Genomic DNA, 13,493 nt, shown 5'->3' on the forward strand with positions numbered 1-13,493 from the left:
CTTGCTCCTTACAAACTAACACGTATGAGCTATGAATTATGATTCTGTATGCATGTAACAAAGGTCAACTCTTTGTCCCTTCCCACTGGGAGGAGGGAGGACGGGAGGAGTCAGTTCAATCCCTGCCCTTCCCCCCAACCTCCCATTTTCCCCTGGGTTAAACCCAAACAAAAGGAAGGGGAAAAAAAATCAGCCAAAGGCTCCAGCCCTGGTGCCTCCCCAGCAGTGCCAAAGGATGGAGGCTCTTAGAACTCAAAGCACTTACCAAGCTTACTTCTAGGTGTTTCCGGAGATGGAGGATTCAGATGAGGAATAGAGGGCCGGAAAAAGAGATACTGACCCCATCTCACAGATTCCACAGCTGGGAAGGGACAGGCTGAGATATCCAGCTGAATTCTAGCCCCATTCAGGTCCTTCATTTTGTTTAGCTCCCTCTCTATGGGTTATTTCATTCCAAGAGCAGAATTCCCACTTTCCCACCTTAGCTGACCATATGAGGGAAGGTTCTGACCCCTTCATCAATTTTCTTCAACCTCTCAAGAATGCCTGAAAATTCCAGGGCTCAGAGGAAAATACAATGCAAGGCAAGGATGAAACACCTGGAAGGAGGAAGGGATCATAAGAGCAGGAAGAAATTAATGTTGAGCGTGTTTTTATTTGCTGAGTTTATGCTTCCCCAAAAGACTCAACTTCTCTGTGTATTCAGGGATCACCTTCTGATGCTGAACTCCGGAGGTAATATGCCTGAGTTGGAATCCCAGATCTACCGTATACTGAAGATAGAACCTTGGCTACGTTACTTGAACCACTTAGAGCTTTAGTTCCCTCTGTAGAATGAAGATGCTAATACTGGCAGGGTTCTTAAATGGATTCAGTGGTCACAGTGCCTAACTCTAGCTCTTTTGAGCCTCACCCAGCGCTCAGGGGCAAAGAGGATGCTGAATAAGGGAGATACACAGGAATGCCTGTCCTACCTATGTGAGGGCCTCATCTCTGTAACTTCTCACTGGAATGCTGCACCCCCCCCCCTTTCTAGAATTTTCTTCCCACAAACATCTTCCTGTGGGTACACAATGCTCTCCTTAATCCACTCCTCTCTTTTTCCTGCCTGTCCTCTAAAACCCAGCTTAGCTCAAAGCCTCTCTCAACTATTTTAGTTCCCCAGGTTATATGCCTCCCATTTTAGTACATAATCTCTTGCCCTCTTGTGCTTTTTCTGGATCTAAAGTGAAAACGCTGGAGGGCAGGGACTTTGTCTTGTACCTCTTTTGTGCAGCTCCTTCTCTCTACCTCTGTCTCCCTTCACCCACCCTGAATAAAAGGCCCAATAATGCTAAATAAAAACCCAATAAATAATTTAAAATACTTCAGGGGTCAAGCAAAGGCTTCCATTTTATACAGGATGAAGAGCTGTCCACCATATAGGAAAAAGCAAAACAAGCAATGGTTAAAAATGGCCAATGACTGAGTGACCCCCACCCAGGCTAAAGTTCGGCCAGGGGATATTTTTAAGAGAGCAAAGGAGCCTGGGGCTAGATAGGCACCATTCCTCTTCTAGTTAAAGTTTAAAAGAAACTATTCATTCAAGATGGCCAGTAAGCGGCAAGGTAAGAAACTGAAAGAAAGAAAAAAAAGATGATCTCACAGAGATAAATAAGGTTCGTGACAATCAGCTTGGGAAGCAGACCAGGGTAGATAAGATAACTTCAATCAGCTAGATGTTCCCTTCCTCTCACATTAAGTAAAAAGCTGGAGTAAAACACTCAACAAGAAGCATGGAGAAAATATTCCGAACGCTGCTGCTTCTCGGCCAACATGCCATTACATCTCCTCAGTGCTCACCCGGAGTACAGAGGCCACGCCCACCACCAACCACATCTCTCTCTGGTAAGGAACAGGCCTTTAATTTAGGGTTCCATCTCCAAATCCTACCAAGGCAACTGGTCTTTATTACAGTTAGACTTTTCCTCCCAAGTAACTTAGCGACCAAGGAGGAAATAGAATAAATATTTCTAACTCTGAATAGACATCCTCAACAAGTTTATTCTACCCAACAGCCCCCACTTCAGTTCCTGTCTCCCCTCATTTTCTCCTCCTCAGAGTACCTAATGGAAAGTTGATGGGCCCCAAGCAATCCCAAATGCCATTCCAGAAAGAGGCAACACACATCATTCTGCATAAACTAATTGTAAAACCCTTTATAGTAACTGATTAAAGTCACAAGCCTGTTAAATGGGTAAAAACCACATCCAGATTGGAAGTTCTTCCCCTCCCCACCCTCAGCAAGAGAAAGTTGCCAGGTCTGCGTTTTTCAAAGTGGCTGTGCATAGGGGTGTGTATGTGTGTGTGCCCACGCACATATACGTGGTGTGGCATGGTGGCACGACCCTTTACTGAAGAGAGGAAGTGGCCATGGAAGTGGGTTCTCAGCGCATCTGTGGGGAGTCTTTCCAGGCCAGGGGACCAGGGAGAGAAATGAGGCCACTTTGCCTTTGTCCCCTACAAGGGCAGAGGAAAGAGGACAATTTATGGGGTCACCTCTTGGACATCCAGGATTCCCAGCTCCTCTATGCCTTGTTAATTCTAAAGAGCAGATCACTGAGACAAAGATACCCATCTCCCACCAGGTTGGGGGGAAGCTGCTCTCATTTCTTCCTCAGATATTCCAAGAGGACTCATCTCATACTGTCCCCTTCATCCTGGATTTCTACACCTCCCTCATCAATGGATTCTCATCCTGGATTCCTACAATATGCCTGTTCTCACCAATGTGGCTACCCTAACATGCACCTCTGACAGTGTGAAATTTAAGCTAGGAATTTGGCATGAGTTCAGGACATCAAAGACAGAATAAATGGTCATGTCCCCTAATATTTTCTCTATCATGCTTGCCCCTACTTCTCCAAGTCTCCAAGCCTTTTATCTAAAGGATGGGTAAGAGATGTGGTAGAATCCATAATCTGGGGAGGGCAGCCTTTGGGGGTGCCCTGGCAAGCTTCATCCCCCACTCCCACAAGCTGGCTTTTGCTTTCAAAGCACCCTACACACAGATGCCCTTCAACCTGCCTATCCATCAGTTTCAAATAAAATACATGCCAAATTCACACTGGTATAAACTCACTAACCTACTACTTATATGCCTTAAGCTGCCATACACTGTTCCACAGGCAGAACTTCTCAGGACCACACTTTTCAAAGTATCTATACAACACTTGATCAGTTCTCATTTTCGTGCAACTAATATTGCAGGGCAGAAAATGTTAAAAGCTTCAGAAGACCAGCTCACCAGGGAGGGAGACAGAGAGATCAGTATATAATATAAAATAACAACAACAATAATAGCAAATGTGTTCTACTGTTAGAATCATTTTACAGTTACAGAAACTGAGGCTTTAGGAGGTTAAGACATTTTCCAGGATTTCCCAGTTACGTATTGCCCAATTCCAAAGCTCATAGTTTTAAACTCTTGACTTGTCCTGAGATCTTTCCTCCAGAACCCTGTAGAGTGATGATCCTAGGATGGGTCATAAGACTTTATGACCTAATGAGCTTCCTCCCTTCTTGAGCCTCAAGAATTCTGGATTACTTCCCCTCCCCCACCCCTCTGGCCAAAGAAGTCAGACCCCACAAATGACCTTTACACACAAGAACAACTTTTTAAAAAATTTCTGGGGAAGCGGAGTTGACCCAGTGGATAGGGCATCTGTCTAACACATGGGAGGCCCATGGTTCAAACCCCGGGCCTCCTTGACCCGTGTGGAGCTGGCCCACGCACAGTGCTGATGTGTGCAAGGAGTGCCAAGGCACGCGGGGGTGTCCCCCGTGTAGGGGAACCCCACGCGCAAGGAGTGTGCCCCCCACCCTGCGCAAAAGAAAGTGCAGCCTGCCCAGGAATGGTGCCGCACACGCGGAGAGCTGACACAACAAGATGACGCAACAAAAAGAAACACAGATTCCTGTGCTGCTGACAACAACAGAAGTGGACAAAGAAGAACACGCAGCAAAATGGACACAGAGAACAGACAACTGGGGTGGGGGGAAGAAATAAATAAAATAAATCTTTAAAAAAAAAATTCTGAATTCTGATTCAAATGCCCCTTTTATTTATTTATTTATTTATTAGGAGGTACCAGAGATTGAACCCAGGACCTCATACATGGGAAGCACGCACTCAACCACTGAGCTACATCCGCTCCCCATCAAGTAGTCTAACTATAGTTAATCAACAAAACTAAACTATCCTATCAAATTTCACTCCAACTTAACATTTTCAAGTGCCCAAAATGTTTGGATGACTAATTTTTTAAAACTGAAATGAACCCAATGAAAAAAAAATTGAAGTTCTCCTTAACCTTCTCTTCTTAAATGTGGAAAGGACTGACTGGAACCAAGGACAAGACGATGGTGGAAAAGAAACAAGAAAATGAAGAAGGGACACCCTCTACCTCTACCTCCCTGCAAGATATCTTCCCCAAGATCCTCCCCTAACTGGGCAAAAAACTCCTTCCCATCCCATAAGCCATGCATCCACTAAAATACCACTTGTCTAATAATCAGACTTGTCCTGAGGAGTTTTGAAATATACGCAAGGTCCAGTCAAAAATTCCTTCAATCATTCAGCTCTTTGCTCTGTACTTCATTCAAAACCAAAAACAGCTCACTGATGTCCAGCCAGGTTCCATACTCTCTGCCATATGAAGAACATCCAATCTCAGGAGCTTGGATCCCTGCAACAGGACTACATTTCTAATGGTGTTTTGTTCTACATACAGTTACATTCCAGTGTGTTATAATCAGGTTTTCTCCAACTATGTTAAAATTATGAGGTCCAGACCTACTTTTCCTCTGTGATTTACCCGTAACCAACACATTTTTTTTTTTCTGGCTGTCTGTGTTTAGGGTAAAAGCTTGTTTCAGCCTGTTGTTCCTTCATTCCTCACCTATTTATTGCAAACCTACTGTGCTATAAAGGTAGGAAGCAGGTCTTACAAGCTAGCTCTGCAATACATTTCAACACTAGGATTATCCCTTCCCACCCACTCAGAAATATATATCCCTGTTGAACAAAACCTGAGTAAGCATCTATATTCTACTAGAATGGAGTTACCAAACTGGAAACTGAAGATCTCCTTACTGACAATATTTTCTTGCGATGGTGTTGTATCACAGGAGCTACCCTGTATATTTGTTTTCTAGCCAAACCAAACTTTTATCAATAACCAAAAGAGCATACACTTTCTTTCTTGTGCATACTTTTTTTGTAGAGACCAGTTTTCCCTTTTTGTTTTGACAGACATTTAAAAAGGGGGGGAGGGGGTGGAGGGGAGATATGCTTGGGGGATGAGACCCTGGGAAAGATCCAGGGTCAACTGGAGGACCTGTGATCCACCTTTTGCAACATTTATAATATCTATGGAAAAGACCTCTGATTACTATTATTTCTTTTGTTACTGTTTCCATCAGCCTCTGTGCATAGGGATAGGCGGTCCATTTTCTAAACACTACAGATTATGCGACACTGTTAACTCTTCAAGTTTCTATTTGCCATGGCCAAAGGGCCCCTACTACTGGGAAAGGGCAATAGCCAGCTACATACACCTCCATTTTCTCTCCACCTCTCTCATCCTTCTATTTTCCTCTTAACCCACTACTCTGTTACTCTCCTCTGACTCTTCCCTTCATATTTTCCCGCTGGCCTTCTGCCTTTGCTTTGTAATGGAAAGGTCTTAAGAGCCCAGGCGCTGAAAAGACCTGCCCCCTCTCACACACTCCGGCTGGGAAGACCCTCCACTCCACGGGGAAGGCAGGGGAGGTCTGAGATCTGGGGGGCTCCAGGAGCTAAAGCGAAGCTGTTTGTTGACGCGCTGCAGCCTGGTTTCTCCGGGCCCCTCGGAAAGGAGGTTCCTCAGAGACCCAGGCATGCGGATGTTCTCTGTCCTGGCCTTGTTAAAAGGAGGAAGGCAGGCGGCTCCACTGCAGAGGGGGCAGAGATTGCGAGGCTGGGGCGGGGAAGGACTGGGGCAGCAGGGCGCGCGCGAGCTCTCCAGGAAGCGCCTCCAGCGCCGCCGGACTTTTTTTTTTTTTTTTTGAAAAGGGGAAGCGAAGACGGACAACTCAAAAAGCAAAAATAGCCTTGTTGGTCTTCTCTCAACCCCTAGACCCCTCCTCTAAACCAGGGGTCTCCAACCCCCTCTCCCATGGATAGCTGTAATCTCCTGCCGCTCCTCTTTAAAAGGGAAGCGAGAAATCCACCCCAACCCCCATCTCTCTCTCTCTCTCTCTTTTTTTTTTTTTTTTTACCCCCGTCTGGAATTTCCAACCCAAGACAAACTCGTCTGATTTCTCAAGTCTCCCCTGCTGCTTTTTACCTCCCCTTTTCTCTCCCTAACACTCCCATCCCAAAATCTACGCTGCACTTTCTGGAAGACATTAGCCACGTTTTTTTGAATCTTTGAAAAAGATGGGGAGCGAACAAGATCGAATTTAAATTCTAACCGCTAGAAAAACGTCTGTTCAAACGCCTTTGGTTCATACATTTATTCTAATGACACCATCACCAACTCTACTACCCCTCTCCCACAATCCAATAACCAATAAATATCTCTCACACAAACTCTCTAAACTTCAACAAACAGCACTTGCTGGTCTTCCACTCTTCACTCAACTAAGCAGATCTGAAATGTCTTTTTGTTTTGTTTTAAAATTGTACGCTTACTACTACTTCTCAATAGTATCTTTGTCAACTGGTTGTTATGCATTAAAGTATAAAATAAATAAGCTTTGCAAAAATAAGCCTTAAAAGTACCCACACATACAAAATAGATTAAAATGATATATATTAAAGTAATTTAAGAGATTAGAAGCTCAGAACTTTTGAATCACAATTGCTAGTGTCATATATTTCCTCTCTAAAACATAATTATTAAAAAAAAGAATGTTTTGTTTTTTCCACAAAAGCAAAGTCATTAAAATTTTACGTTTGGAAGTTAGCTATACTTTGAATAAATTACTGAATGAAATTAAAATTCTTCCTTCCTTACTAAAAAGATCTCTATTTGGGAAACCATTATAGTAAAATTTCACCTTTCTACTTTGGGTCATAAAATAAAAGGATCTGGAAAGTGACAAATACCACTGTCCTTAGGAAAGCCTTATCTTGAAAAACTGTCCAGCAAATGATAACAGTTAAGGATTTCTCTGGCAGTGAAGAAAACTTAGTTCATGAAATTTTTAAATTTAATTTCTAGGAGTAAATGAGAATGTGGAGTGAACCCTGACTTTCACCTTTCTTCCAAACAGTGCAGAAAAATTTAAGATTCAACTTTTTTCACTTTTTTAAGTCAAAAACATCTAACATAATATTGGTTAAGATAGGCTTTTTACTGAAAAGTGTCATGAACTATTTCTACTTTAAACTTACTTCTTGAATACCAGTCAGATGTATCTTTTTCCTTATGAGTTAACTTTTGATTTGGATACTAATCTACAACTACAACCACTAAAGTAGAAGTGCCTGAAATTCTCCCCATCCTAATACATTTCACTTCCTAGTTCTCTTAAACCCCCTTCATTTTCAATCCCTAACCAGTTTTTTCAAAGGTAAACTCATTTCTAAAAGCAAAAACTTAGTTTGCCTTGAAAACATTTAGTAATCAATTACTTCTTCAATGCCTCCACAAATTTTAAAGCCAAAATGAATATTTTTTGTCAATACAGCTCCACAGATATTTTTAAAGCTATTTAATTTCAGTAAAAGATTAAAATGTAAAACAGAATCAAGTTTGAACAATTTCTCTTTTGAGAAGTTCTCACAGTTAAATAAATGATTATGAGGGCTAATTTTAGGGTTTTCTTTAATTGTTGGAAATTTGGAGGTGGGGTGGGGATGTGAGCCTGCTACATTTTAAGTCAACTTAGAGAAAAAAGCAGCCAACCAATTGATTGGCCTGCTTCAAGAAATTACCAAACTTAAAACTCTCAACTTGAACACATTTCACAGAAAAATGAAAGTTCATCTTTTTCATTATTTTCTTAATTAACAGCAATACATTTTGATCACACAAGTTGTCAGCAAGTATGCTGTCTTAAGATTGCATTCCTCAAGAAAAAAATCACACATGGTGGCAAATTTTTTAACAAAAGTTCCAGGAGACAAGTCTTACCTTAACTACTCTTTCTTAAACCTCTCCAAATAAAAAACACATATACAAATTCTTTCCATAGTGTTTTAAAATGTTTTTGGTTTTTCTCCTTTGTTCCAATATTTGGCAGTGAATATAATACAAATTCTCAACAAAAAGCCCAATCTGTTAACCAAAATCCCAACACTTATGACTAAGAGGGGGTTTGGGTTTGGGAAGGCCATCTCATAGAAATTTAATTTCAACCCATTTAATAATTTCAAATTAATTGCAGTTTTCTGTTTAATTGACATTATTCAGTCTCTTGGGTTCTTGAAAAGGTACAGATTTTATTTACCAAACAGATACCAAGTTAGACCAAAAAAACAGGTAACTGCTCTAATAATGTATTTTCCATTGGATTCCCCTTTTTTTTAAAAAAAGTCAAAATATAGGTTGTTGGCATTTTCACGAAGATCGTAAGGATTTTTAAAAATCATAATTCATTTGGAACGGAAGAAAAGTTCTACTTTAAACAGTGAATTTCTAAGTAAAACACAAAGTCTATAAGTATAGTTGTTCGTTTTGCTTAGGATCTATTAGTCGTAATTAACTAGTTCCTATTGTATATATCCATAAGGCTGAAAAAAGCCAGTAACAAACCAAGTGAAGAAATATTTTCCAGACACAGACTGAAAACACACCACCACACCACATGCTTCCTTAAAGAACATAAATGATAAACTGGCTTAAAAACCAACTTTCTCTTTTTAAATCCCAAGACTGCAAACATTGACTCAATCTACAAAAAACGAAGTGCCTCCTCACTACTACCCCACAAAGGGAAATAAAACAAAACTGACAATATATTTTGGCTCAAAAATTATTTCAGGATGGGGATGGGAAACACAAAAGATTTATTTAATATGGGCATACAGAGGGAGATGTTTAACTCAGTTTTCTCACAACGCCCCCTCCCCCCATTCCATTCCAACTCAAAAAGAGCCCACAGTAATGCATTTTGGAGGAAACAAGCCTAGAAATGGCTTCAAAGCAAGCAGATGGCTTAAGGAAAAAGATCTATAACTATACTACACCATGGAAATTAAAATATAAATGTTTTGAATTCCATTTCATCACATTTTGGTATTTCTCTTGCTTTTTACTTCATTCCTCTTCAAATTTAAACCATCCTTATGAGCAAAAGAAAAAATGTCTACAGATCAGAATTCCAGTTATTCTGAATATTTCTTATCAACATGTTTCTAAGACTAAGTTTAAATTCAAATAACCACAATCTTCTCAATAAATCCACTGATACTAGTGTGTATGTTTCTCTTATTCCCATCTCCAGGAAATGTTTCAAATAAATAAATAAGACTTCTTTTCTTCCTTCCAATTTTATTGCCTCTTTACTCCCAACTCTAATTGCCTTTCCAATAACAGAGTATTCCAACCACTTGAGGTTAAATCACAAGCTCTATAAACATAGTAACATGCCATATTGATCATCTATAGATACAATAGTTCCGAGTTACTTTAAATATCAAGTTAAACCCACTGAACAGATTTTGGGCTCAAGTTAAACTTTCTACCTCTTCTTAACCCTTCTCCCTCAATAAAAAAGCAGTCACCCACTTCCCACCCAAAGAAGGCTAGAACTATATTCTGAAATGCAGCAAGTTTCTAGTTGAAATGAAAGGGAGGAGGAAGGGGATCCAAGATTTACTGGGGGCTGCTTCCAACTAACAACATAAGGAAAGCTGCACTGTCAACATATTTAAAGGCTGATTTGAGAAAGTAGAAAGACACTGCCCTTATTACTTCCTAGCCACAGTTCAATCCAAGATTTGGAATCCAACATGAACCCCATCTGGGGGAAATGTGATGGAAGTACCCCACTTTGCAAAAGAGGACAGAGGGTATTGAAAAACATACTACCTACCTATACACACACACACACACACACACACACACACACACACCATTCATTCAGGGAGTTCTAGGCCCTCCAAAGAGCCCAGCTCACAGCCTCAAAACAAAGCTCTCACCCAGATGGTCCCTAGTAACAATGGACCCAAGGAATGAGGGAGGGGGCTCCAAAAGGACAGTACAGCCAAATCATATTCTTAGGAAAATCCAGTGAGGTGGTACATATGCGTGAGTGAGAGACTGGGAGTAGGGTCTGTTAAGAGAAAAAAATGGCTTTGCCTGTTGCAGAAATATAAAAAAAGCACAAGCATAAGGATATTCTTTCTTGGGACCAGAAAGCTCATTCCCCCTTAAACTAGGGAGTTTAAGGGGACCCCTTTTTCCAAACCACTTCAGAATTATGGTGAGGGAAGGGGGTGAGGATGGGAAAAAGAAAATAAAGCCTGCAAAGAAGTTGCAGAAATTGATTTGCATCGATTATAATCTTCCGCACAAAAACGGCCCTACACCTTGAGAAAACTCCACGAGATTTCTCCCCTTCCCATTATTTTTTGTTTCCCTTTAATTCTCCAAGTAATATCTTTTAGCCCACCCTACTCCCAACTTATTTTTTACAAGCTGTAAACCACCCTTTCAACAAGATCTTGGCCAATCTTCCCTCCCTGCCCCCAACATCCGGAGTTGGGAGTGAGAAGACCAGTAAAGGGTTTCTTCCACTGGAGACGCTATGGACCCCAGAACGGTGCCTCCCGGCCCCCAGGACGACCCCCAGAGAAGAGCTCTTTCCTACCTTTGCTTTTTGGGGACAGAGTGCTCAATCTCTAGGCGTTTTCCCTGTAGTTCTACTTTTCCTAAAGAGTAAAAAAAAAAAAAAAAAATTAATGAGACTGAACAGGGGTGGGGGTGAGAAGAGGAAGGAAAGACACTAGGGTTATTCAGGAGTAATTGGGATTCGCTATCTTCCTAGAAATCCAGAAGTGGATCCCGCTGGTGGATGAGAAAATGTGGAATCTATAAATTCGTAATCTTTTCTTAATTTTTGTGTTGTTTTCTATTGAAACTAGCTTTGTTGCAGATCGCTCCGGGAGGCCCATTTGCAAAAGGTGCAAGGGCATTTGTGTGGGCGCGCTGCCTCCAAGACCCCCAGATGTGGGAAGAAGTGGCCAGCAGAGAAAGAGCTCTCGGTTTCTCGGAAAGTGTGCGCAGGGGGGCGGGGCGCGGGTGCAGAATGAAACTTTATTTTTCCGTGGAGCCAGGGAAAAGGGCTTCCGGCGCCTGGGCGGTCACCTGTCGGGCCTCGTCAGGAAGGAGAGGACCTGGGGAAACGGAGCTGAGCCCGCGGGGACGGTGCCCCGCGGGCGCCGCGCGCCTCTCGGCCCAGCCTGGGCGTCTCGGGAAGCAGCATGGCGACCCTGCGCCGCCGCCGCGCCACGCCGCTCACGCCCCACTTTCAAATCAAAATGGCTCAAGTCCCAGGCCCTGGGCGGGAGGCGGAACCCCCTTCCTCCCAGGCTCTGCTCGAAGGCTGCTGTCCCCACGGAAACCTGCAAGACCCGCACACCGTGCGGGAACCCCCCTTCCTGCTCTGAAAGGCCTAGGGCACAGGGCAGGAACTGGGGGACGGGGGGGGGGGCGCAAACTGAGCGCCCGTCGAGTGGCGGCTAGGAAGGAGCGGGACTCGGAAAAAACGCCCAGACAGGGGTCGCCTCAGCGCCGCTAAAACCGGCCCCCCGCTAGGGCCAAACGAGGGCTCTCGTTCGGGTTTGAAGGAATCACCTTACTAAAGCCCCCAACTTCTTACCTCGAGCTAGAAGGATGGGGTGGGGGCATCCCGAGGATTTCTACGGGAGGGAGTGGGGAGAACTGAGGTGGGTTGAGGGTCGGTATTGGGGCGAAGGCACGCAAGCCGGGGGCTGGGGGTCGAGGAGGTGGCGGGCAAGCAAAGAGAAGGTGCCGGTCTCGGTGGTCAGGGATTTCGTTGGTGTTTTTTCTGGGAGGTGGGTGCGCGCTTACCAGAGAAAGTTTCGATGGCCTTCATCGCCCAGTGCTCGTCGGGGCAGTCCACGAAGGCGTAGCCGGATTTGACCAAGAACTGGCCGCTGTAGGAGATTTTGTGCTCCGCAAACACTTTCTCCAAGTCGGCGGGGGTCACGCTCTCGTTGAGGTTGCCGATGTACAGCTTGTTCATGGTGGCTGTCTCCGGGCAGGACGCGGTCTCCCGCAAGGCCGAACCCAGCGAGTGCGGACGGCGAGCCTCCTAGGCCGAGCGATGCGGCGACCGGCGGCCGGAACGCAAACTTTCTTTGCACCCCACCCTTGAGTTGTCGGGAGCCCAGGGCGGGGAGGGCGCCTGAGGCAGGGAAGGGCGCGGGAGAGTCCGTGGAGAGCCCGGGAGAAGTGCCCGGGGCGCGTTTGGAGGCGGAGGACGCTGCGGCGGGCCCTTTCCTCTCCTGAGGTCGGACACCCCTCCGAGCGGGCTGGTGTGTCACGTTTCTCCGCGGCCGCCCTGGCGCCGCCTCTAAATAAAATAGACTTGAAAAAAAATGGAGCGGAAAAAAAAAAAAAGGCGAAGCCACGTGGTGAAAGCCCCCACCCACCCCGCAGGGGAAGACCCGTGACGCCTCAGGGCCCCTCGGCCCTCCGGCCCATCCTCGTCCACCAATCTCCTGCCTGGGGGGCACTCGACTCACCCCCGGGTAAACTGGGGATGGTAGGGGCGACATCCCCCCGGAGCCTCCACTTGCCCCCTCCCCCTTTATAAGAACCTGGCCCCTAGGGAAGCGCCCCGCCCCCACCCATCCCCCTCCCCTGGCCCGAGCTGGGGGGTGGGTAGTCGGGCCCAGAATCTTCCCTGTATCTAAGGGTAAAATGTAGGGTTACTTTTTATTCGTTTGGGGGGAAATGGTATCCACCCCACCCCGATTAACTGCTCGAGACTGACAGTACGGGGGCGGCGGTGAGAGACAAAGAGAAGCCGAGGACTCTGGGGTCCCCAGGAGGGGGTCTTGCGAGGCGGTGATTTAAAAAGAAAGGCGCCTTTTCCCTAGATTTTCAAGTGAGGGGTCTCCGCCTTTCCCGCCCCACCCCCCCGCGACGCCCCCCGCCTCCGGGGGCCGGAGGCCGATTTCCCCTGAGAGCGCGGGATCGAGAAGCCGGGAACGCGACGAATCGCAGTTGGGATCGAGGGATCTGCAGGAAATCATGTTTCGGGATTCCCACGGGAGAAAGGGTGCTCGCACATGGGATCCGACTGTTGAGCGACCACATTTCACAGCTCCTGGGGGGCCGCGCGGTTCCGGCCCAGAATGCCCCCTGGGAGGGGGAGGGTGGAAGAAAAGAAAGAGGGGTGGTATCTTGGGCAAACCCGGCGAACCGAAGGGGGAGGTCTCAGCGAGGGAGTGACCGGTGGCCGGGAGGAGACTGGAATGGTCCCCGTTGCCC

General features: G+C 45.2%; 1 protein-coding gene across 2 annotated transcripts in view; it reads right to left on the bottom strand.

Annotated features, from left to right (window-relative positions):
* Window positions 1-12,325, bottom strand: part of IGF2BP1 (insulin like growth factor 2 mRNA binding protein 1) — a 41,525-nt gene extending 29,200 nt beyond the window's left edge. Inside the window, exons 1-2 of one of the 2 annotated variants that reach the window (XM_058284028.2) lie at window positions 12,066-12,307; window positions 10,843-10,903 (exon numbers count right to left, since the gene is read on the bottom strand). In XM_058284028.2, the coding sequence (XP_058140011.1) occupies window positions 10,843-10,903; window positions 12,066-12,240 (236 nt within the window). In that variant the 5' untranslated portion in view covers window positions 12,241-12,307. Of the gene's footprint in view, window positions 1-10,842; window positions 10,904-12,065 lie in introns of both variants that reach the window. The other variant, XM_058284027.2, reaches the window with a different exon arrangement.
* Between the last annotated feature and the right edge of the window lie 1,168 nt (window positions 12,326-13,493).

The sequence above is a fragment of the Dasypus novemcinctus genome, chromosome 21, assembly GCF_030445035.2.
Source record: "Dasypus novemcinctus isolate mDasNov1 chromosome 21, mDasNov1.1.hap2, whole genome shotgun sequence".
NCBI classification, from domain to species: Eukaryota; Metazoa; Chordata; class Mammalia; order Cingulata; family Dasypodidae; genus Dasypus; species Dasypus novemcinctus.